The 27,517-nt window shown below is 35.5% G+C and overlaps 1 protein-coding gene across 1 annotated transcript in view; it reads right to left on the bottom strand.

Moving 5' to 3' along the window:
• TDP1 (tyrosyl-DNA phosphodiesterase 1) overlaps window positions 1-27,517 on the bottom strand; it is a 164,491-nt gene that overhangs the window by 5,412 nt on the left and 131,562 nt on the right. The window contains exon 15 of the mRNA XM_044664999.1: window positions 25,302-25,410. Coding sequence (XP_044520934.1) covers window positions 25,302-25,410 — 109 coding nt within the window. The remainder of the gene's footprint in view (window positions 1-25,301; window positions 25,411-27,517) is intronic.

The raw sequence follows: 27,517 nt of genomic DNA, 5'->3' as shown, positions 1-27,517 counted from the left end.
TGAGAAGAACTGGAGTATGGTGGAAAGGATATGAAGAACTATGCCTCAGAAGATCTGCATTCAAATTCCTATTTAAATATTTATATATATTTTAATTTATAATAATACAAACAATAATTTATAATATAAATATATTTATCCTAAATATGCTTAAATGTTTATTATTTATGTGACAGGGTAAAGCACTCAACTTCATCTTCAGCTACCTATTACACAAACCTGATCTCATGGACTTGTTTTGAGGAAAGAACTTTGCACAATATAAAGGAATACAGCATCATGGGCTACTGATAAATAGTGCAAAGTAACACCACCACACAATCTTCCAACAGATGGATTTTCTAGGACTTTTTAGGGCTAGAATCAACTTGGCAGAACTGTTCTTACAGGCTATCTCCTGAGTTATTTCTTAGTCTCATGACTCAGCAAAGACCCTGGCCTTCACTTTTGGAGAAACAGCAGTACAACCAACATGGAGGCTCAGCAATACTGTTCAACTGATTGAAAGAGTAGGCTGTCAATAGAATCTTGTATCCAGTGATGATGAAGATTGGATAAGATGGGGCCATTTACAATAATATTCTGAAGCTATTCATTACCTTTGGAGAGGTCCAATTCTTTTGGGGCACTTTCTTTCTAGCAATTTTCTAAATTGAATCCATTTTTGAATTGCAGCTGGCTGTCCCACACTGCCTATTGTCTGAATATCTTAAGTTTGTTTCTGATGTGTTAAGATGTTCCTGATTTGCAGACTCTAACTCAGTCGGCTGTCTGAAGAGACTGAGGTGTGCTCAGAGGGTACCCAGCAACTTTTCCAAGAACACTGTTCCTCTGTCAGAAGTGCTCACTATAAAGGCAGATCCCTCTGGAGGCCTCCCCGGTGCCTGAAATAAAGAACTTCGTGACAAGATGGCTTCGCCATTAAGGCAGCCCTGACGCCTTGACAACTAGCCCATCTTCAAGTCCTCTGCCCAAACATTGTTATTTCAGATTCCTTCTCAGATTTGCCTCAAAGAACTTGTGGCCCCTTTCTAAATCGCTCCTGGTTCCCTTTCTCCACCAGGGGATCAAATGGCATTTATAAAGCACTTAGCTGAGTGTCTAGCACATAGGGGGTGCTTAACAAATGCTTATTTTCGGGGCAGCTGAGAGGCTTAGCAGACAGAGGTAGGTCTAGAGATGGGAGGTCCTGGGTTCAAACTTGGCCTCAGATACTTCCTATCTGTGTGACCCTGGGCAAGTTGCTTAATCCCCATTGCCTAGCCCTTATTGCTCTTCTGTGTTGGAACGGATACTTATTATCCATACTAAGAAGGTAAGGGTTTTGGGGGGAGGAAATGCTTATTCTATCTCATCTCATTGGCAAATGCCCCTCCACCTGACACTACTGTGTGTACCACCTACACACACACCCAATCTAATAAAATATAAGGTCCTTGAGGGTGGGGATGGTTTGGTTTTTGAATTGGTACAGTGCCTTGCACATACCAGGAACTTCATATTTGTTGAAGCAAACTTGAATCTATTGGTTTTTGTTGTTTTTTTTAAATTATAAGAGGTATACTGGTAGAGTGAAATGGGAGTCAGGAGCCTGAATGATGGCTCAAATCAAACATGGACCATATAATCATGGACAGATAACTTCACCTCCATGCCTTAGTTTGTTCAACAATACTATGGATAACATTTACTATATTTACGTAATACTTTAAAGCTTGTAAAGTGTCCTGAACACATACTATCTTATTCTCAAAAACACCCCTTTCCTTTTGGAAGATAAAAGAGGCCAAGGAAAAGGGACCTGAGTTGTCCAAGATCACTTATCCAGAAAGTGGAAGAGGCAGTATTTGAGCTCAGGTCTTCCTAATTCCAAGCTAGCGCTTTAGCCAATATTCCACTTAGTTAACTTTGATAGGGCTCAATCAGGGCTTCTGGAGGCCTGTGGACTTTAAAAAAAAAATTGGTAATTGTATTTTAATATAATTGACTTCCTTTGTAATCCTATGTGTTTTATTTTATGCATTTTAAAATATTCTTCATAGGATTTCTGTATGAACTGTTAGAACCTATAGGAATTGATGCAGAGTGAAATAAGCAGAACCAAGAGAACATTATACACAGAAAGTGATACACTGTGGAACAATCCAATGTAATGGACTTCCCAAGACAATCTCAAGGAATTTATGAGGAAAAACGCTATCCACATCAAGAGAAAGAACTATGGGGATATAAACACAGAAGGAAAACAAATGACTTGTCATTTGTTTATATGGATATATGATTGGGGATTTTGGTTTTAAAAGATTGTTCTATTGCAAAAATGAATAATATGGAAATAGATATAAGTGATAACATTTGTATAACCCAGTAGAAGTGCTTGTTGGATCCAGGAGTGAGGATGGAAGAGAGGAGAGAAATAAAATGAATCATGTAAACATGGAAAAATATTTTTTAAAAGGATCTATAAGTTCAACTTGTAAAAAAATAAAAATAAAAAAATTTAATATAACAAAAGGGACTGCTTTTTAAACTTTGTGCCTTGAAATAAATATGAATATAGCTATTAAAATATTCTTCATAAAGGCTTTATCAGACCCCCAACAGCCTGTGAGATAATATTAATCCCTTGGGGCTACATGATCTCTAAGGGTCTTTCTAGAGTTAACATTATAAAATTCACATTCACCTAAGATTTTATCTATTTTGAGAAAATGGCAGAAAAAATCCTGCTTCCTTTTTAGGGCAGAATCTGTCATTACTAAATTCAAAATTTCCAGAATGAAAAAAATATAATTATTTGTAAAGTAACAAAACCAGACTGCAGCCCCTCTGACTTGTCAGGGAGCCGTCCAAGAGCTAGGAAAAAAGAAAAGGAAATTTTAATAGGAAGTCAATCCAGCAAATGGCCTCACTGAACTTACAAAGACCAGTCCTTAGCAAAATAACCCAATCACAGAACGTGTATTTGAAGTCTTTCTGGCTTGAAAGAGCCCCAGAATTTGTGCTTTGTTGACACAGTTCTCAAGAACCCAGGTTTATCTCTATACCAGAAGTCATCTGAACAAGAAATCAATGGAGATATAACTCATGTTCTTCTATAATACCTTGACATTTCCAAGATGTTTTCTCCTAACAACCTTGTGATATAAAGAGTGTAACTAGCTTTGTCCCCATTTCAATGAAAAATGCTTTCTTGGTCCTATAAAACACTATGGGAGAACAGCAAGAGGAAGGAGCCAGTAAATAGTTTCCTTCTTATCCGGTATCTCCCATTAGGGGGTGCATAAGGTTTTCATGGAGGACTACCACCTACAGTGTGAGAACTTGTTGAGTCCTTTTCAGGGCTGCTCAATCACCTTTGGTGTCTACATTTCATTCAACTCTCAGTCGTGGCTGTGGCTGTGGCATGTGCAGCGGCCATACCCTGCTCAAACTGTCCCAGCAGATGGGCGCTAAATCATGTTAAGCCTCAAATCTGTCTGTGAGTTATGAGCATGCCTATAATTCCCAAGTATGGAAAGACTTTCCTCACTGGAATGGGTGGATGAGAACAGCCATGTTCCATTTTCTTCCAACAGCCATGAAGGCAACTAAAGCAAGTGCTTGTGTAGAGAGCATAGAGGGCAGACACTGAAGAGTCCAAGGTCATCCTGCATCTCAGGCCATCACCAGTCACTTTTGTCTCGCCACTGGACCTGGATGATGCTGGAAGGGAGAGTGAGGCTGATAACTTTGTGCAACTGTGTCTCACTTAAATCCAACTCATATTTCCCGATGATCCTTTTAAAAAACAAAGGATGAATAAAACAATCTCCCACTCCAAGTGAATGGCACTTCTCACTGCTAGAAATAAGAGGCATAGAACTCATCTGAAGAGTTACTCTGTTCTTTGCTCTAAAGACTCAGTAAGAGTGAGAAACTGTAGCCTCCATGTAAATGATATTTTGCAAAGAAGAAAAAAAGAATGAGAATCCTGGTGACTTGCCATCTCTCACTGCCTTATGTTTAATTCCATTTATTGTTTCCATTTATTTGTTCTGTATATGCTAACATTTGTACATGTTATCTCCCTCTCTAATATAAGTTTTGTTAAGAACTTTATTTTGTTTAGATTTTCAAAAAAATTCAGAATAGAATTTTTGTCTTTAAATCCCTAGTGTCTGAACATCCTTTGTTCTCAGTACATGCATGGTGATTGATATCATTTAGATGATGTTTAACATCTTATTTGTCTTTGATTAGAAGAATACAATTCTTATACTTATCCGTTATTTGTACTGGCTTTAAACTTCTTTACTCCTTGATATGGGTCACAAGCCACTGACTGTACACCATGCTTGTCCATGCTCTTTCATAAGTATGCCACAGGAGGTTCACTCCTCATGTTGGAAGTCTGTTTCTTTCTCCTGACACACAAGGACATACTATGGCTGTTTGTTATTCCTCATTCTAGCAATGTAGTCAGACCATTTTCTCTTCCTATCACAATTTCCTTGGCATCATTTATTCCTGTTTTTTTTTAATTAACTTCTTCATAGGAGCTCATAACCACCACATTCCTCTCCAACGACCTCAGTAAGATATTCATTTTTAATTCTTTGAAGACCATTGTTATTCTATATCCCACTGCCATCTATTGCCCTTGGTAGATAGAATCACAGTTGTTGTTCAGTTGTCTTCAGTCATGTCCAATTCTTTGTGACTCCCATTAGGGTTTTCTTGGCAAAGATACTATAGTGGTTTGCCATTCCCTTCTCCACTTCATTTTACAGATAAGGAAATTGAGACAAGCTGGGTTAAGCGACTTTTCCACTTAAGATAGCAAGTGAGTGTCTGAGGTTGGATTTGAACTCATGTAGATGAAGTCTCCTTGGCTCCAGGTCCATTACTCTATCCACTAAGCCACCTCACTGCCAGTAGATAGACCATTAATATAAAAAAAAAAAAAATGGGTTCCAGCCACTTTCTAGCTGTGTCCCCCTGGGCAAGTCACTAAATCTCTACTGCCTAGCCCTTACCACTCTTCTGTTTTAAAAGCAATGCACAGTGTTGATTTTAAGAAGGTACAGGTTTAAAAAAAAACAAAAAACAAAAACGGGCCTTTGTTTCCATCTAAAACTTATTAGTCAGGGGCAGCTGGGTAGCTCAGTGGGTTGAGAGTCAGGCCTAGAGACGGGAGGTCCTAGGTTCAAATCTGGCTTCAGACACTTCCCAGCTGTGTGACCCCAGGCAAGTCACTTGACCCCCATTGCCCACCCTTACCACTCTTCCACCTAAGAGCCAATACACAGAAGTTAAGGGTTTAAAAAAAAATAAATTTTATTAGTCATTAAAGGGATTTTGCAAATTCTTGAATCTAGGCTGGTGTCCTCTTCAATCCCTGTCCTCAACTCATCCACTTCATGCCGATACTAAAGGGCAATCTCTGGAGGTTGCCCATCTAAATGCATATTGCAATCTAGGCAAAGGACATTCTTTATCCACTTTTCCCACCCTACTCTCTGAATGTTCAGGCAAATCTCTTCTGCCTGGTTATCCAAGTTCTCTTTGTAATGATCCAGGGCTTGATGAAATTTATACAATGTCATCCATAAATAAGAGCATATAAAAGATGCCACTATGGACAGCGAATCTCTCTTCAAACATTTTGGGCAAATGTGTCTCCTTCTTTTAAGAATTGCCAGTTATCTATGATCAGAGAATCATTAAACAGGATTATTCCTATTGTTTACCTTTCAAAGAATTTTGAATGATTTTTGATGCTTACATGCAAAAAATAGGAGCCACTTTGGATAAAAGCATTAAGGCGGCATTTTGCTCTACTAAAATAAAAGCTTTAAAATATAATCAACAAACCAATTATAGTGGAATGTAATATTCTCTACAACTTTGAGTCTAATGGTAAACAGTGAAAATGTGGTCCACTGCTGAATGTAGCTTTGGAAAATCTATTTATTCCTTACTAATACTTCCACTGAGAATGTCCTTGATTCATGTGTTGAGGTCTTTCATAAAGATTTTGTACAAATGAGGACTAGGCATATATGATGGCAGTTGATACTTTCTCACTTGCCTTTTTTTTTTTTTTTTTTTAAATCCTTACCTTTTGTCTTGGAATCAATTCTGTGTATTGGTTCTAAGGCAGAAGACCAGTAAAGGCTAGGCAATGGGGGTTAAGTGATTTGCCCAGGGTCACACAGCTAAGAAGAGTCTGAGGCAAGATTTGAACCCAGGAATCTCCTGTCACCTACCACTGAGCTGCCCCCTCAGTTGCCTTTTTGAAGAAGTGATATGGTTCAAGATATTTTTTCCTCTGACTTTGCCATCTTCCATCCATTCAGGTACTGTATACATTGATCTCTTACTGCCCTCACAATTGTGACACCTGTAGCAGATTTTCCCTATACACATTTGGTCCAATTTGGTAGTTTCTCCCATTTTTTATTCCCTTTCGTGCCAATTCTATCTCCTCTATAAGCATATCTGAGATTGTGATATTGTGAGTACAAGTATGGTAGCTACACTGTCCGTAATAGTGAAAACATTTCTTATAATAATCTTTGCAGATGTTTTCCCATTTTTCTTTTCTTTCTTGACCTACTTCCATTTTTGTCCTTATATGTCTTTGGGTTGACTTCATTTAATTAGATCTCTTGGTTAGTTTTCTTTAAGCTGGCTTTAATTCCTCTTGCTTATTTCTATTTTATGAGATGTTCTGCTCATAATCATTCAAAATTCTTTTGCAAAAGAATTTTACAAATGAATTTATATTCTAAATAAGTGTTACTTATGGCCACCATCTCCCTCTACTTGGCAAGTAAGTCAAACATTTGCTAAGGTGATTTCTTGGCTTCTTTGGTCTTTTCATGGCAGCAATAGATTTATATCAAGTATACTTCTGATGAATTATAACCAGTGCTGGTACCATCTTATTGTCTACTTTGGAGTTTTCAGAGTCAAATACTTTTCAATTTTTTTCTACTGAAATTAACAAACCTCAAGTAAAATAAGTGTTTCTCTATATAAAGCAGTATGGGATATCAGATAGTTATATAATAAATTCAACATATATTTTTTAAAGCTATTCATCTTGTTTTTGTTTCCTTCTATTCTCTTCAGTACATTTTAAAAATACTTTAACAGCTCCCTTTTCTTGGGTTTCCCATCTCTCTTCTCACTCTCAAATGAAAAATAAATCAAAATTGTTTTAGTGAATATACATAAATCAAGCAAAACAAATAATATAAACATTTAAAGCAGTATTTTGGTTTAGTGAAACAAAAACTCAAAGAAAATTACCAAAAAACAGTAATTATAGTGGAATCATATTTTCTAACACTTTGAGTCATATAGTAAATGGTAAAGATGTGATCCATTGCTGAATATAGCTTTGGCAAAACTCATTTTTCCTAATCAATACTTTGCTTTAGGAGGTCTTTGATTCAAGTATTGAGGACTTTCATAAAGATTTTGTACAAATGAAAGAGAAATTAGGCATTTAGGGTGGCAGCATTTTGAACAGCTAGAAAAATCTGTCTCATTCTACTTTTTGAGTCTATCACTTCTATGTCAGGATTACTTTGTTTCCACATTAGTCCTAGGGAATCTGGTTCAGTCCTTGCATTGAATATAGCTTTTAAAGTGTCTGAAACTACCCCTTTAGTCTCTGGATATTGAGAAAATATACTCTAACATATTCATATACATCTTGTAAGGGCATTCCAAAATCATGTGACACTTGGATTTTCCAGTTTTTTTTTGCTATAATAAGAGCTACTATGAGGAACATTCTTCTATGTCTGAGCCCCTTTCCTTTCTCTTAGTTCTCCCTGGAATAATGAATATATCAGTCATTTTTGATATAGTTGCAAATTATTTTCCAAATGATTAGACCAATTTATACTGCTACCAACAAGAATCAACAAGTTTATTCTTCCAAATTCCTTCAACTACTGCTAATTTAGCTTCCCTGTCATCAGTTAATCTGATATATGTGCAGTAGAACCTCAGAGTTGTTTTAATTTGCATTTCTCTAGTTATTAGTGATTTGGACAATTTATTTAATATAGTCAATGGAAGACTGTATTTCTTCCTTTAAAAATTTCCAGTTGGCAACTTTTTAAAAATCCTTTGTCAACTGGGAAATGGCTTGTTCTTACTGATTAAAATAAATATATTGGATATCAGACCATTATCAGATACATTTGCTGCAAAATTTTTCCCCAACTTAATCGTTTCGCTTCTAATTTTAGCTACAATTTACTGTTGCAAAAATTTGTACATTTTCATCAAAACTGTCTAATTTATCTTCTGTGATACTCTGTTTAGTCATGAAATTCTTCCATTATTTAGGATAGTGAAAGCTATTTCTAATATTGATCTTATTTTTCTATAATGTATGTGGACCTTTTATATCTGCATCGTGTACCTATTTTTTAAAAACCCTAACTTTCTGTCTTAGAATCAATACCAAGTATCAGCTCTAAGGCAGAAGAGTATTAAAGGATAGGCAATTGTGTTTAAGTAACTTATCCAAGGATCATATACCTACTAGGAGGTATAAGGCTGGTTTTGAACCTAGGATCTCCTATCTGTAGGTCTGGCTCTCTATTCACTGAAGCACCTAGTTGCCCCTCACATATGCATTTTAGAGTGTTGTAGTATATGGTATTGTATATGTAGATCCATATTTAATTTGTCAGATGATTTCCAATGTTCTCAGAAGATTTTGTTGAATTGTGTTTGAGATCTCTGAGTTTATTTCTTCATGTTTCTCTTTGTTGCTTACAAAATCTGTTCCACAGACTGACTTTTCATACCAGTATTAAATCGTTATGATGTTGACTTCCTTTGCAGTAGTCTGATATGAGACTATTCTTCATTCCTTACTTTAAAAAAATGATTATTCCTGAGATTCCTGACCTTTTGTTTTTTCAGATAATAGTTATTTTTTTCCCTAAAAAAAGACTGTTTAATAGTTTGATTAGTATGACATTGATTAGGAAACTGATTGAGGTAGTTCTGATATTTTTATGAGATTGGCTAGCAGAATTCAAATATGAGCAATTAATATTTCTCAAATTATTTAGTTCTGTCACATATAAAATGCTTTGGACTTGTTTCAAAACAAAATGGTGTTAATAGACATCCTTGTTTTACCCTTAATCTTCCAGGAAATGCCTCTGATTCATCTTTATTATATATCTGGGTCATGGATTTAGATAGTATCATATTAAGGAAAAGTCTGTTCCAATGCTTTTTGGGGATTTTAACAGGCACTGGTGGTGTATTTTTTCAAGAACCTTCCTTGCATCTACATAATCATGTGATTTTTTTTTTTTTGGAGCAGGGAGGAGGGTTTATCAACACAGTCTAAGTTATTTATATTTTCTTAATATTGAACCAACCAGTCAATTGGGGAATGGCTGAAGAAATTGTGGTATCTGCTGGTGATGGAATACTATTGTGCTCAAAGGAATAATAAACTAGAGGAATTCCATGTGAACTGGAATGACCTCCAGGAATTGATGCAGAGTGAAAGGAGCAGAGCCAGAAGAAAATTGTACACATAGATGGATACACTGTGGTAAAATAGAATGCAATGGACTTCTATACTAGCAGTAATGCAATGATCCAGGAAAACTCTGAGGGACTTATGGAAAAGAATGCTATCCACATTCAGAGGAACTACAGAAGTGGAAACACAGAAGAAAAGCAACTGCTTGAACACATGGGTTGATGAGGACATGATTTGGGAAGTAAACTCTAAACAACCACCCTAGTACAATTATCAATAATATGGAAATAGGTCTTGATTGATGACACATGAAGAAACCAGTGGAAATGAGCGTCGGCTCTGGTAGGGGGGAGTTGTTGGGGGAAGAGAGTAAGAACATGAATCATGTAACCATGGAAAAATTTTTTTCTAAAAAATAAAATTATATATAAAAAACTATTGAACCAACCTAATATTCCTGGTATAATAGAAACTTGGATGCCATTGTATATTTTTCTTGACAATTTAGTTTTCCTGTCATGTTTGCCAATCTGATAGGTGAGCAATAGGACCTCAGAGTTGTTTTAATTTGCATTTCTTTAGTTATTAGTGATTTGGATTTGTAACTGCTTTGCTAATATTTTACTTTAAATGTATGCTATATTCATTAGAAATTAGCCTTTATATTCTTGCTCTGATCATCTCATATAGATTTTTGTATTACTGCTCTGTATCATAAAATGTATTTGGTAGCAACCCTTCCTTTCCTATTTTTGCAGTTCATGAATGGATGAAATTCTTTTTGAATAATAATTTTGAATATATATTTAAAACCATCAGCAAACATCATCTGCAATGGGGATAAATTAGAAGCCTTCCCAAAAAGATCAAGAGTGAAACCAGGATGCCCATTATCACCTCTATTATTTCAACATGGTACTAGAAACATTAGCAGTAGCAATTAGAGAAGAAAAAGAAATTTAAGGTATTAAAATAGGTAATTAGGAGATCAAGCTATCATTCTTTGCAGATGATATGATGGTTTACTTAAAGAGTCCTAGAGAATCAACCAAAAAGCTAATGGAAATAATCGACAACTTTAGCAAAATTGCAGGATACAAAATGAATCCACATAAATCATCAGCATTTCTATATATTTCCAACACATCTCGGCAGCAAGAGTTAGCAAGAGAAATTCCATTTAAAATCACACTAGAGGGAGCAGCTGGGTAGCTCAGTGGAATGAGAGCCAGGCCTAGAGACGGGAGGTCCTAGGTTCAAATCTTCAAATTTTCAAATCTGGCCTCAGACACTTCTCAGCTGTGTGATCCTGGGCAAGTCACTTGATCCCCATTGCCTACCCTTACCACTCTTCTGCCTTGGAGTCAATACACAGTATTGACCCCAAGACCGAAGGTAAGGGTTTAAAAAAAATAAATAAAATCACACTAGACAATATAAAATACTTAGGAATCTACTTTCCAAAACAAACACAGGAATTATATGAAAACAACTAAAAAATACTTTCCACACAATTTAAAAAAAACTAATTGCTCATGGGTAGGATGAGCTAACATAAAAAAATGACAATCCCACCCAAATTAATACACTTATTCAATAGTGCCATACCTATCAAACTACCAAAAAATTTTTTTATTGAATTAGAAGAAAGTATAACAAAGTTTATTTGAAAGAGCAAAAGACCAAGAATCTCAAGGGAAATAATGAAAAGAATGTGGCAGGGGGGAGGGGGATCCTAGCAGTACCAGATCTTAAACTGTACTATAAAGCAGTAGTAATCAAAACAATATGGTACTGGTTAAGAGACTGAAGGGAGGATCAGTGGAACAAACTTGGGTAAGTGACCTCAGCAAGAGAATGTATGATAAACCCAAAGATCCCAGCTTTTGGGGAAAAAATCCACTATTTGACAAAAATTGTGGGGGAAAATTGGAAAACAGTATTGGAGAGATTAGGTATAGATCAACATCGCATACCCTACAACAAAATAAATTCAGAATGGGTGAATGACTTGAATATAAAGAAGTTAATTATAAGTAAATTAGATGAACACAGAATAGTATACCTGTCAGATCTTTGGGAAAGGAAAGATTTCAAAACCAAGCAAGAGTTAGAAAAAATTTAAAAATGTAAAATAAATGATTTTGATTACATTAAATTAAAAAGGTTTTGTATAAACAAAAACAATGCCACCAAAATTATAAGGGAAGCAACAAATTGGGAAAAAAATCTTAATAAGGAGCTAAATCAGTTGTCTAAAAAAAAACAAGCCATTCCCCAATTGATAATTTGGGCAAGGGACATAAATACGCAATTTTCAGATAAAGAAATTAAAACTATCAATAAGCACATGAAAAAGTATTCTAAATCTCTTATAATTAGAGAAATGCAAATAAAAAAACTCTCAGGTACCACTTCACACCTAGCAGATTGGCTAATATGACAGCAAAGGAAAATAATAAACATTGGAGGTGATTTGGCAAAATTGGGACATTAATGCATTGCTGGTGGAGTTGTGAATTGATCCAACCATTCTGGATGGGAATTTGGAACTATGCCCAAAGGGCTTTAAAAGGGCTGCCCTTTGACCCAGCCATACCCACTGCTGGTTTGTACCCCAGAGAGATAACAGGGAAAAATGCTTGTACAAATATATTTATAGCCACGCTCTTTGTGGTTGAGAAAGAATTGGAAAATAAGGGGATGTCCTTCGATTGGGGAATGGCTAAACAAATTGTGGTATGTGTTGGTGATGCAATACTATTGTGCTATAAGGAATAATGAACTGGAGGAATACCATGTGAACTGGAACAACCTCCAGGAATTGATGCAGAGTGAAAGGAGCAGAACCAGGAGAACTTTATACAGAGATGGATACACTGTGGCACAATCGAACATAATGGACTTCTTTAGTAGCATTGATGCAATGATCCAAGACATTTCTGAAGGACATATGAGAAAGAATGCTATCCACATCCAGAGAAGAACTGTGGGAGCAGAAACACAGAACAAAAACAACTGCTTGATCACCTCGGTTGATGGGGATATGATTGGGGATGTAGACTCTAAATGATCACTTTAGTGCAAGTTAATAATAATTTGGAAATAGAACTTGATCAATGACACATGTAAAACCCAGTGGAATTACGCCTTGGCTACAGGAGAGGAGTGGGAAGAGGAGAGGGAAAGAACATGAATCATGTAACCATGGAAAAAAATATCTTTACTAATCAATTAAAAAAATTTAAAAGCTAAAAGAAATTGTTTTTGAATGTTTTATAAAATTCTGTTTTAAGTTCTTTAGGCACAATCCATTTCCTCCCACCCTCTTTGATAGCTAATTTATAGTTTAATTTTTGAAAATGGTCTATTTAAATTCTCTATTTCATTTCCTGTTAGTTGTGGTACTTATATTTTTGTAAATATTGTTAAATACTTCATTTAGGTTTTCAATTGTGTTGCTATGTAATTAGGCAAAATACATTCCTCACAATTTATTTCATCATTTATTATGAATTCGTTCTTCATTTTTGAGACTGGCAATTTGTCTCTCTTTAATCATAACAGCTAATGGGTCATCTTAATTAAATATTCCTAAGTGTGTGTGTGTGTGTGTACANTAAAATTCTGTTTTAAGTTCTTTAGGCACAATCCATTTCCTCCCACCCTCTTTGATAGCTAATTTATAGTTTAATTTTTGAAAATGGTCTATTTAAATTCTCTATTTCATTTCCTGTTAGTTGTGGTACTTATATTTTTGTAAATATTGTTAAATACTTCATTTAGGTTTTCAATTGTGTTGCTATGTAATTAGGCAAAATACATTCCTCACAATTTATTTCATCATTTATTATGAATTCGTTCTTCATTTTTGAGACTGGCAATTTGTCTCTCTTTAATCATAACAGCTAATGGGTCATCTTAATTAAATATTCCTAAGTGTGTGTGTGTGTACACATATATATAAAAATTATATATATTTATATATATATTTATATATTATATGAATTTATATGTATATATAAATTCAATGGTTTATTTTATTTACATTTTGATCATTTCTTTAATTTTTCATAATTTCTAGTTTTGTTTTTTAATGTGGGATCTTTCTAGGTTTTTAAATTCCATACCCGAGTCACTGATTGTTCTTTCTCTCTTCTAATACTTTTTAGAACAGAAGACCTCAAGCTGGAGTCTGTGAACTTGTCACTTAAATATCTGTATAATGTATTTCAATGTAATTGGTTTGCTTTATAATGCTATGCATTTTCTTTTATGTATTTAACAACATTCTGTAAAGTGGTCCATAGGTTTCAGATTGCCAAAAGCAATCCAAGATATTCAAAAAGGAATTTCTGGTTTGAAGATAAGTTTTTCTCTCAGGGTTGCTTTAGTCGGATCCCAAAAGTTTTGGAATATTGCTTCACTGTTGTCATTTAATGAATTTATATCTTGTTTCTACGATTTGCCCTTTGAATTATCAATTCTTTAGGACTTTAATTCTATTTGTAATTAATTTTAATCCTTTCTTCAAAGGCCCCTTTTTAAATATAAGATTTATTGCACTGTAGTAGGTAAAGGATGTATTCATTATCTTCTCTATTTTTTATTTGTTCTTGAGAATTTTATGTCCTAATACATGGTAATTATTTGTAAAAGTACCACATAGAGCTGAGGTATATCTATATGACTTTCTACTCTTATTCAGTAATTATGAGCAATCTATTTTATTTTCTATTCAGGTCATTAACGTTTTTCCTGTTTATATTTTATTACAGTTGTCTAGGTCTGACATAGTATATTTAGGTCCTCAACTATTAAGTTTTACTGCCCATTTCTTCCTATAAATTTCTTAGATTTCCTTTTCATTTTTAGATGCTATAACATTTGGTACATATATATATATATATACACATATTAGTCATTAATATTATTTTGGTAAGCTTAAAGGATAATATCTTTTTCCTATTTTCTCTTTTTAATCAAATCTATTTTACTATTGCCATGTTCGGCCGTATAATTATTACCCAGGCTTTGTAGTATTTAACAAAGTGGTTTAAAAAAAAAATTCACAGAAATATATTTCCTCACCCTTTTCCCATCTACCCAAGGGGAAAAAAATCTTTTGAACAAATATGCATTTTTAAATAAAAATCATTTCTGGCAGTATTAGAAAATATATGTATTGTTTGGTACCTAGAATCCATCTTCTTTCAGGATGTAGAGAACATGTCTCTAGTGCTTACCACTTTTTTTTTTTTTAAACCCTTGTACTTCGGTGTATTGTCTCATAGGTGGAAGAGTGGTAAGGGTGGGCAATGGGGGTCAAGTGACTTGCCCAGGGTCACACAGCTGGGAAGTGGCTGAGGCCGGGTTTGGAACCTAGGACCTCCCGTCTCTAGGCCTGAGTCTCACTCCACTGAGCTACCCAGCTGCCCCCTCTAGTGCTTACCACTTTTGAAGGTGTTTGTTATCACAGCATTGTAACTGTATAGCAGTTCTCTTGCTTCTGCTCATTTTATTCTCCATCAGTTTATAAAAGTCTTAAATTTTTTTCATTTCTGATACTGATGTTATGATATAAATTTTTCTATTGGTTGTGTTCACTTTACTGTTAATAATTCAGACAAGTCTTTCAATATATTTTTTTTGAAATCTAGTTTCTCACTTTTTAAAAAAATCCTTACCTTCCATCTTAGAATCAATACTGGATATTGGTTCCAAGGAAGAAGAATGGTAAGGGCTAGGCAATGAAGGTGAAGTAACTTGCCTGGGGTCATCCAGTAACTCTCATCTCTAGACCTGGCTCTCAATCTACTGAGCCACTCCACTGCTCCCTAAGTTCCTCAGTTCTTATAGTAAAGTAGACCTCTATCATATCCATATTCCATAATTTTTCAGCAATCTCTCAATGAGCATTCTCGCTTACTCTCTAGCTTTTTTGCCAAAGAAAAATATTTTTGTACATAAAAGGACTTTTTTCTCTTTACTTCTTCTCTTGTGGATAATATACCTGAAGTGCTATAACTGCTTCAAGTGGAACATACAGTATTTAATGACTTTTTATGCAAAATTCCAAATTGATTTTGATATGATTATACTATTCGTAGGTCTACCAACAGCATATCAATATATGTTTTCCTATAGCCCCTCCAACATTTTCCATTTTGTGTTGTTTTGTTTTTGCCTCTTTGCTAATCAAACAGTATAAGATAGAACCTCAGAATAGCTTTAATTTGCATTTCACTAATTCTTGGTGATTTGGAGTATTTTTTCATATTACTATAGATAGGGGAGGGTTTCTTCCTGGCTTTGAGGAGTATCAGAAGAATAAAAGGATTTGTTTTTCCCCATTATTTTAATTCTATATGAATATTTCTCTTTCAAATGAGTTTCTTATAAATCACATAATGTTGGATTTGGCTTTTAAATCTTTACCCTTCCCACAAACAAATATCTCCCCTTTACAAAGAAGTGGATAATGAAAACTAAGGAATGTACTCAAGCCTAGTAACACCTATTTAATGTAATATGCTTCTATTCCCCTGCTTCTCTTTTCCTCAATCAGTCCCTAGGTCTGCCCCCTCCCCCAACATTCAAGCTTGGAATTACCTATTCTGAAACCTCCCCGACTTTCTGTGATAAAATGTATTGTGGATTTTTACAAACCCATTACTTAAATAATCTTTTCAATTTCCCCCCCAGAAATCAGTAACATTAAAAAAGGCTTTTAGTTTTATTGACTCTTAAAAATGAGAACATTTCTCTCTTCAAGCCCTGGAGGAACCATTTCTCCCCTTCACATTCTTTCAAAGACCACTGACCTTAGAGTAGTGATTTCATCCACCCATGCCTGCAGGACCCTGGGATATACTTAGAGCCTGATGACTTGAACTCATTAATGGCAACTGGGTACTTCTACCATCTCCTTCCTTCTGTATCTTCTATATCAACTCCTCATTAGCTATTTCTGCTTTGTCCATTCCAACTTAAACATCATTCTCTTTTGCAACAAAAAGTGGAAAATAAGAACTAATTATTATTATTATTACTATCTTGTCCACTCAGGGTAACAGTAATAACAATAATAGCTTTTTAAGATTTGCAAAGCACTTTACAAATATCTTATTTTTCCCTTACAACAGCCCTGGGAGATAGGTGTTGTTATTATCTCCATTTTACAGAAAAGGAAACTGAGAAAAAGGGAGATTAAGTGAATTATGGAAAAACTTTAGACACAAAACTTACTTTACTACTAAGCACCACCTCTGTAGAGTCTATGACTTCCTTTTCCAAGGTTTCATACAAACATTCACAAGGATGTTTAATCTAATTTTGTTTAATTGTATTTATCTGATTTTTATCTAATCTAATTCATAGTTGTTCAGTTGTTTCAATCATGTCCAACTCTTATTAACCCCTTCTAGGGTTTTCTTGGCAAAGTCAATGGAGTGGTTTGCCATTCTCTTCTCCAGCTCATTTTACAGATGAGGAACTAAGACAGAGTTGCTCAGGTTCACATAACCCAACAAGTGGCAAACACAGAATTAGAATTTAGGTCTTCTGATTTATTATACAAATAGGAATACAGGGCTGTCTCCTTTTTTTCCTAGGCTGATCTTTTGTTCTACTATCTGACAAAAAATGACAAATATTTTACAACGTAAAAGATAATAGAGTCTCCTCAGAGTTCTTCAAGACTCCTAACAACATGTTTTACAAATTGTCCCTTTGCATTCTAGAGTTGAAGTTCAGTGTTAACATTAGAAATCAAAGAACAAAAGATATCTCTGCCCTAGTTTCTTATCACACTAAGATGTCTACTGTTACTTTTTAGTTCTGACAGTTTTAGGAACACTTGCTAGTTTAAAAACTCACATTTCTTTGAGGAGCTGTTATTTCATCAAATGAGACACTTTTTTCCTCCCTATTGACAGACTAGAAACTCTTTCCTATTTTAACAGCTTACCATTATGAGTTGCTGGATAAAAAAACCTAAAACCAAAAACTCTTCCCTGGGGCCAATTTTCTGACAATAAGCCATTCTCCAAACTTGGATGGAATAGTCTTTAGAATTTTGGATAGACAAAAATGAAAGTATGCCTTCAAACAGCTGACATTATATTGGGATAAATTATATCAGCATATAAGTCAATACCAAATAAAAACAAAATAAATACCAGGTAAACGGTAAGGGAGGGTGGTTGGGGGTAGAGGTAGGGGGTAGGTAATTCATCAACTAGGCAATGGCACTTGGGCTGAGATTTGAGACAGTCCATGTAAAGGTACAATAATGGTAGATCAAATTACTTTATGTGTGAGGAATAGCATGCAGTACAGATAAGCCAGACATCAGAGTTCATAAAAAGAATAAATGGAAAGGTGATCTGAAGAGATTTCTAAAAAGCTTTAAATATCAAATAGAGGAGTCCTTTAGTAATATTTCTTTGGTAGCCCTGTGGAAAATCATAAATAAAAGAGTATAAATGGGTAATTATATATGTACACATATGTATGTATATACATAATACAAAATGAATTCACAGATATTTAATTTACCATTTTTTTTAGCCAAATGATTGGTGTTTCATGAATTATTAAAAGAATCAGAGGCTCCCAAATGTGGAGTGGATCACCCAAGGAGATATTTATGGAAAGGCATGAGAAAGAACCATGTAGGATGAGAAGGCTTGGGTAGTAGGCCAGATGTAACAGAAGGCATGTGAAATCAACTCAGGCCAGTCTCGTAGCTTAGGTTTGAGGCTGGATTGAAATAAAACACTTGCAGATCAAACCATTAACAAAGGGAGGAATAGATGGCCATAGCAGGGAAAAGCAGGGAGACTAGAGTACTGATTCCACTGGGATTCATTTCTGGGCACCATGTTGGTCTTCTAGTCAGAAGGGACTGAGGGAGAAGCAGGTTAATTCCTCATGTTCTGGTTTTTTAGTAGGTAGGTTTCATGGCAATTAAGACTCAAGGACCACTGTAATACCTTTGACGGAAAAACTAGCCTCGCCTCCTTGGGGAGAGAGCCTTAGGATATTGCTCCTATCCCAGCATGGACTGGCTATACTAATCCTCACAGAAGGAAGGAGAACCCACCATGATCACAGATCCATCTGAGTTTCAAGTCATTTACAAACTCCTCATATCTAAAAAAACCTTGGCGGAAAAAAATAAAACAAAATACAAAGCTTATACAGAGTGCTAAACCCTAGTACAGTGAGTGCTCTTGCAAAAAATAGGCATTTAATCACTCTTTGTTGAGTTCCTGGATGGAAACAGTTAGAAAGGACCTTGAAATCTTGCCTCATTTTATAAAAGAGATCATAAAATAACTCATTTAAAGAAGGTTGAAAAACACTTAGGCCCAGAGAGAAGTGACTTGTTCAGTATCACACAAGCCACTTAATGGCAAAATTCAGATGTAAACCCAAGGTTCCCAATCACAACTCCATAACTATATTTATGATACAAGGCTGACTTCCGTGAAACTGTGCTTTTTATTTACAGAAGCAGTAGGTATACCCCCCCCACACACACACACACACTAATTCCTACAGGATGATGAGTTTACCTGTCAGTTTTATTCATACCACATTACCTTGGTAATTAGTAATTAGGTGTTTTTGACAATTCAAAGACTAGGTTCAAGATCATTTCTGAATTATCAATAAAGGGTTTGTAAAATTAATAATATAAGAGGATAGGGAGAATAGTAACATTTAAGAGAATAAATTACTTCAATGGAGGTCAGAAATACTAATTATATTTCATTACGTTGTTAACTATAAGCCTTACTTATCCATTCACCAAAGCAACTAACTAATGGCATTGACTTAATCCTGGATACTCCCTAAACATATTGTATGATACAGATTTTTCAGTGATTTAAACCAGGGAGTGACATGACAGCAATTCAGATGAAGAAAGACTTAAGGGTTTTAATGGAATTCAAGCTCAATGTCAACCACAGTATAATGAAATAATTCAAATATTGTGGTACATGAATATCATGAATGTTACTGAGCTGGAAGAAAACAATGAATGTGACAACTTATAGAGAAGGGTGGGAAGATTTACACAAACTGATGCAAACTGTATTAAACAGAACCAAGAAAAAAAATGGGGATAATGACTCCAATAGTGTAAATGGGAAGAACCACTATCACCACAAAACAAATGAAAATGAATGTTGTAAAATCACAGAACAAGCTTGGTCCCAAAGAAGAGATAGGAAAAGTTACCTCCTCAAATGGGAGTACAGAAAGGAAGGGTAAATCTAGGAGTGTGGAACCATACATATAATGTTAAACGTTTTTTCAATGAATTTGTTTGGTTGATTAATTTTCCTTTTTAGTTATTTTTAAAATTCTTTGACAAAAACATAGAAATCAAGCAAATTCCTTTAAACGCCAAATTAGAAATTCTAAAACTCAAAGGGGAGATTAGTAAAGCTGAAAATAAGAAAACCACTGAACTAATAAATAAAACAAGGTGATGGTTTTATTTTTAAAAGTCAATAAAATAAATCATTGATTAATTCTATCCAAAAAAAGAAAAAAGAAAACCAAATTACCAGTATTAAAAATTAAAAGGGTGAAATTAGAATTTGTGAAGAGAAAATTAAAGCAATTGTTAGGAGTTATTTTGCCCAATTACATACCGATAAATCTGATAATCTAAATGAAACAGATGAGTATTTAAAGAAATATAAACTGCCTAAAGTAACAGAAAAGGAAATAGAATATTTAAACAATACCATCTCAGAAAAAGAAATTGAACAAGCTTTCAATGAATTCCCTAAGAAAAAAGACCCAGGAACAGATGGAATCACAAATGAATTCTATTGAAAGTAACATGGATTTCAAAACCATATAAATTATTTGGAAAAATAGCTAAGGAAAGATCTCTACCAAATTCCTTTGGTGACATAAATATGGTGCTATTTACACACACACATACACACAAATCAGGAAGAACAAAAATAGAAAGAAAATTGTAGACCAATAATACTTAATATTATATAATATAGACCAATTAATCAATAATGAATACTGATGCAAAAAACTTAAAATAGTAGTAAGGAGATGACAGCAATATATCACAAGGGCCATACAATTACCAGATGGGTTTTATACCAGGAATGCTAGGATAGTTCAATATCTGGAAACAACTGACCATATCAGTAACAAAACCAAAAGAAAACGATATGATTATTTCAAGATACAGAAAAAACCTTTGATAAAATATAACACCTATTTTCCTTAAAAACACTGGAATAAATGGAAAATTACTCAAAATGATAAATAGTATTTATCTAAAATTATCAGCAAACACTGTCTGCTTGTCATATTTCATTTTTTTTTTATATGGCTCTCTGGGAAGAGGTGTGTGTGGGGGAATCTAGACTATGTAAAAAGAAAGCTATTGATTTTTAAAAAATCATTTTTTTAATAAAAGGGATATAACTGGAGAGAAGGTGAAGGATTTTAAAAAGTGAGAATATAGGGGGCCAGCCTCTATATAGTTTTAGGGGTCCTGAGTGGCGTATGGTGGCATAGGATTTGTTAAGGCAGGAGAAAGAAAATGAGAACAACTAGACTTGTGGTTAGCCCATGCTGTCCTGAACTCTGTGGGCTTTGGAGTTTATTATATACTGATTTCAAACAAAGAACACAAAGAAAGAGTCACAGTTGTGAAGGGGTAACAAATCATACATAACCCATTAAAGTCTTAAGAGTAAAGGTATAAAGACAATGGTCAAATTCCAATCATCAATTAGTAGGGGATAATTCTGGGAGCTGAAATATTTTATGGAGATGCTCACTAATTGAGCACCTGGTCAAATAAAGTTCAGATCCAGTTTTATCTAAGTATGCAGTCTTATCTAAGTAATGTTTGTTAGGGTTCAGGTTTCTTAATTATCAAGGAGAGGAATCATTAACTCAGTAGATGCTGGTCTGCTAAAGACTCAAAACTTTCCAATAAGAATATTAAGAAAGGTGGGGATCTAAAATTGAGTCAAAAGAGGAGCCTCAGATTTTTACCTTAGATGGCCCATTCTGTCTGCGTCCTGACACGCAGTTCAGAAAAATCATACACACAGTTTTACTTGCCGATGATTTTGTAATGGGATCCAGATAAAATGTCCATTACAGACTCTGTTTCTCTAAATGACTCCTAATAGCCTTTTGGAGGGATCAAATTGTTTTTGGATTAACCTACCTGCTGGTACCAGAGCTTTTCAGGGCTCAGGTGACCAGAACCAAACACAAAGACTGCCTCAGCCTGGATTGGTCACGTAGGGAATCCAGATAACAGGCCCTAAATTTGATCCTATTTCTCCAATGGTTCTCAACATGAGAAAATTTTTTTCAAGATTTCTATAGCAAATTTTTTTCTCCATCACTTAAACTGGGACCACTACATTTGAAGGTCAACATTATAGTTCTTCATGAGCTGCACAAGGAACTAGCAATGGCATTAAGAATATAAAGATGAAAAGATCAGCTAGACTAAAGCAAATACATACAGGGGAAATGTGTGGGAAGTAACCAGTTTCCAGCTTTCTGAAAGGTCAATTTTCAAAATAAATCAAAGACAAGAAGAGATACAAAAATTGTGGAAATTCAGAGACATTATTGCAACTAAAAAAAAAAAAATGGTCAAGATGACATTGCTAACTACTGATGTGCATATTTATTTTCTCGGTCTACATATTATCAAAATGATCTTGGATGAACATATGAAACAGGAACAAAAAAGACTTTAAAAACCCAAACTCTATAGTATACAATATTATAATAATCCCTCATCTGACTGAAGGGTACACAAAATGCAAGATTCCATTATGCTTATTGTTTTATATTAAAAATAAAAGATTATTTGATTGTACAAATGAAACCCTCTGAAGGATCTACTCCAACAGGGTTATTCAATGCTATGTTATGATTATAAAAGATTTCTTGAAAGACCGCCAAAAGATACTAGATTTGATTGATTTAATGATCAAATATTTTATTAATATTGAAGAATGGAATAAGCATTTATTAAGTACCAGCCATATGCCAAGCACTGTCAAGTATTATTATTATTATTAATATTATAATATTATAATATTATGATCCTCACAACAATGCAGAGGTAGGTGCTCTTATTAATCCCGGTTTTATAGTTGAGAAAACTTGGTCACACAGCTAGTAAGTATCTGAGGCTAGATTTGAACTCAAGTCTTCCAGACTCCAAGTCCTGCATGCCATCCACAGTGCCACTTAGATGCCTTGAGTAAGGCTTGTCAAAGACTTCGGCCATGGAGGATATCTGACTCTGATTCCAAAGTGAAGAAGGGATTCCAATTGAGGAGGAAGTTGCCAGATGCTACAATTTGGAAATGTCATGTTGCTAACTGCATCAAATTGTGGAACAGGAACACTACTGAATCTCCTAAATTATAAATTCATAGGAAAAAACCAAGTGGATGCAGGCTGTCCATCCAAGTTGCTAATACATACTTGGCTAGAAAGCTCACAGGGCTGATTTTTTAGCATGCGCATGCGTGCGTGCGTGTGTGTGTGTGTGTATGTGTGATGCTGCAAATCAACAATGATCCAAGTCCACAACTAAACAGTAGGAAGAAAATGGATTAGATTACATTCATTAAATTGTGTGGTCTTTTTAATCATCCCAAGTTCTCCCTAGAGTAAAAATTTCTCTTTAAGCAATATTCTTTGGGAGATGCTAAATGGCTATAAGTTGTGGGATTCCAAAATCTGTAAGGAGTCAAAATCATAGGTCCTTCACAGCAAGAAAGGCTGACACAAAGGAAAAGACAAACCCTCATTACAAGTAGACTACAGCACAAAACCAATAAGAAATTACATGCAATATATCAGAGACCAGAAAAGGATGTGGGCCAGTCATGTTGCAAGAAGAAGAGAGAACAGCTGATGTGAATTTGCATGCCCCTGATGTTGAGATTTAGAGGATGGCCTTGAGCATACTGTAGGGTTCCTTCCAGCAGTAGATTTCTGATAAGACATTGGCCAGCATCTTGGAGGCTCAGCCATCGATAGGTTACAATTCACACGGTCAGATAGAGGTACCAAGACTGATGAGCTCACAGATAGTTCTCCATCTACCTGCCCATATCTTCTCAGTCTCACCTAATGATTCATCTTCTATGTCATGCCTATTAATTGTAGGTATACACCAAAGCTCTGTCCTAGTCCATCTTCTGGTTTCTCTCTATACCTAACAATTGCTCTAATGTACTGGAAATACAATTTAAATTACATGCAGCTTTACAAAACAACACTCACTATGGAAAGGGAGCCTAAAAGAATGTGTAGTCAATTAGCAAAAACCTGAGTTGTCCTAAATTTTAAGTGATCCCAGTGACTATCTTCTTTCTAACTTTTTCAATTTCATTTTGTCTCTCTTGTTGTACCTCCCAGACCTTTAATCTCTTTGTAATGACCTAAATCCTCTTATCCCCACCTAATCTCAAGTGAAAATGGGGTCTCAAAACTCATAGACACCCCTGCCCAAGAGGCAGCCCATACCTCGATAGCCATGTGTATTCCTTATTCCTGTAACCACAAGAGCAAAGGATGGCTCTTGCCTGGGTCTGAAGTCCAGCCACATTTTATTATTTTTTTTAAATACCTTTTGATGTGAAAATAACCTGAAAGAGTTTTATAGGTATGGGAGTAAATTACAAACCACTGTGAAAAATGAAATGCTTTTGAAATGTTAATAGCCACTCTGTCCCAAAGCATAGTGTGAACAACATGAAATTAGATTTCAATTACTAGCATTTTCAGTGTGTTACTTGGTATTAGCAATACACAAGATGCAGCATATTCAAGGAAGATGTTCTGCTTTCTGCAGTAAGACCTTTAAAGTATTTTCCAAAAGTAAGATATGATCCTTAAAAACAAAGGTCCATTCAGTAGTACAAAATGCTACATGAAGCAAAGAAAAAGCACAATGAAGCATATTACCTACTTTTGGACAGAGAAGTGATGGATTCAGGATGCAGAAGGAGACATAAGTTCTTTGGATATGGCTAATGTAGAGAATTTATTTTATTTGACTAAGCCTACTGGTTACAAGGAGTTTTTCTGTTTTGTTTTACATTTTTTCCCCAATAATGGAAAAGGATTAATTAAGTTAAAGGAAGAGAAAATAGATTTCAGTTAATTGGGGAAAAAAACACAACTAAAAACATCTGACTAGATTGCCCTTTGGGACATCTACCTTCTATTACTTTCCCAGTTTTTTCTATGACTTGGTTGAGATAAGATCCATAGTAAGGTGACCAGGATATTAAGGGACCCAGGACAACATAGGCAGATACAAAATGGTCATGCCTAGGTGGTAATGAGGAACTCAAAACCAGGCACTAAGTGTTCTGCTATCTTCCACCCTCAATAGCTATACAGCAGGTGAAGACAACCCCGAATGGGTAAGAGGGTCACACAAAGACAACTTTAGAAGATGTCTAGTCCCAGCCCCTCATTTTACAGCTAAGGAGATATAAGCCCAGAGAGTTTAATGATTCATCCAAGGTCCTACACCTAGCAGAACTCAAACCCAGAGCCTCTATGTCTTTCTCATCATTCCTGTTTTTACCACACCATATGACCTGAGGCAAAGTCTAGTTCTTTATCTTATTGCAGAGATGCCATAAAAACTCAATTCTCTAGGGACATCAAATATTTTTTGCTTTAGGGCACATATGCCCATATGCACACTTTTTATTAATTCAAGTCTTACCTTTACTGTCATAAATTTCTGGAGGCAAATCATAGGGCACAGGAAAAGAGGTTGCTGGTTCCCGATTTTCTGAAAAGACTTTCTTCTTGACTTTGAAGGTATCCATTCCCTGAAGAAACACAGGATGAAATTACTAAAACATCCAAAATTTTGGGAAAATAAGATGCTTTATGGAACAAATGTATCTTTTATGAAATTTACAATCCAAACCAACTTAGTTCAGGGAAGTCAAAAAGCCCCAAGAAGCCAAATATTTTCTCCTCCATTCCTTTTCCAAATCATCTTTTCTATTCTTTCATCTAAAACATTACCTAAAAGTAAGAGAAGATTTGAGTATGAAGAAATCTAAAAGCAGATAATGCCTGTACAAATTTCATAGAGAGAAAATGGAACCAATTTTAGGTATCAGAGCCCATTTCTATCATAAAGTTTTTCAGGAGCTCACATAATCCACTGTGCAAAAATACCCCTAAGTACATCATTACCAATTTTCCAGATGGGTGTTGTCACAGTAATAGGCTGCTTGTAGTTGAATAAGGTAGAAGATGTGACTGCATTGGCCTTGGTCTAGCAGTGAGAGCCTGGGCCTGGGGATTGGGGGAATGGCAGCAGGGAGCAGGGAGGACAGAACAGAAATAGGAGACACGCGGTGTGAAGAGGGGGCCGGCCGAAGGGCCAGGGCATCTGGCAGAGGGGAGCTCTGGGATGGAGGTTCTCCAGGTTCTGAGGTGGAAGAGACTCCAGAGGATCTGGCTGCACTTCCTCAGCCGGTGCATGAGGAAGCAGTAGTGGACAGAGGCGATGGTTGCTGCTTGGGACAAACATGTACAGAGGCCACTCGGTTCTCCTGACTGATTCAGCAGGGGCTGAGGATGAGGCAGGGCTAAAGATGAAGCTAAGGTTTGGAGCCAGGGTGGTTGGAAGTTGGCATCAGGATCTTCACAACTCACTTGACTCTGTTACTTTATTTTAAACAAAACCCTTACTTTCTGCCTTAGGGTGGAAGAGTGGTTAAGGACTAGGCAATGGGGGTTACACAGCTGGGAAGTATCTGAGGCTAGATTTGAACCTAGGACCTCCCATTTATAGGCCTGGCTCTCTATCCACTGAGCCACCCAGCTGCCCCCTTTTTCTTTGTTATTTTAGAGGGGAACCTGAAGAGGAAGCCTAACAGTGTCCAAGGATTATATAGAGAAGTAACAGAACAGGGTTGAAACTACACCAGATTTTGAAATTATGCATAAGGAAAGTTAGACATGCAGCTGGAAAACAGGTTGCAAAGAATCTAAGATGATCTACGACAGCATTTACTTATTATCCAAGAGAAATTACCTTTGATGATATAGCATGGTCATTGTGTAGCATCAAATTAGAAACTGAAAATCTAGGTTTAAAGGCAGCTAGATGGCATAATAGATTCAAGACTGGAAGAAGATTTGATTGCAAATCCTGCCTCAGAAAATGATTAGCTGTGGGACCCTTGATAATTATAACACTATGCCTCTGTTCACCTGTTTCTTAAACTGTATAATGGGATAATAATAGCACTAACTCCTGGGGTTGTTGTGAAAAACAAATGAGATAATAACCAAAAAAGGGCTCAACACAGTACCTGGCACATAAGAAGTGCTGAATAAATGTTAGCTATTATTATTAACTGAATGCTTCAAAGATATCCCCTAGCTCTAAATTCATGTTCTGATGTTGCTGTCCTATATTTGTTTTCTTTTAATATTTTACTTTTCCCAATTACATATAATTACAATTTTTAACATTTGTTTTCTTTTTCTTTTTAAAAACTCTTACCTTACATCTTGAAATCAATACTGGGCATTGGTTCCAAGGCAGAAGAGTGGTAAGGGCTAGGCAATGGGGGTTAAGTGACTTGCCCAGGGTCATGCAGCTAAGAAGTGTCTGAGGCCAGATTTGAACCTAGGACTTCCTTTCTCTAGGTCTGGCTTTCAAGCCACTGAGCCACCCAGCTGCTTCCTTAACATGTTTCCTAAAACTTTTGAGTTCTAAATACTCTCTCTTTCCCCTTCCTGAGACAATAAGACAATATGATTGGTTTCTGCATTGTTTGATCATGCAAAACGTCTCTACATTGGTCATATTACTGAAGAAGACTCATATCAAATCAAAACAAAACAAAGCAGAAACACACACACACACACACACACACACACACACACACACACACACACACACACACACAC

The sequence above is a fragment of the Gracilinanus agilis genome, chromosome 2 (assembly GCF_016433145.1).
Source record: "Gracilinanus agilis isolate LMUSP501 chromosome 2, AgileGrace, whole genome shotgun sequence".
NCBI lineage: Eukaryota > Metazoa > Chordata > Mammalia > Didelphimorphia > Didelphidae > Gracilinanus > Gracilinanus agilis.
The sequence above is the reverse complement of the archived record's forward strand: the minus strand, read 5'-3'. Positions and strand labels throughout refer to the sequence as shown.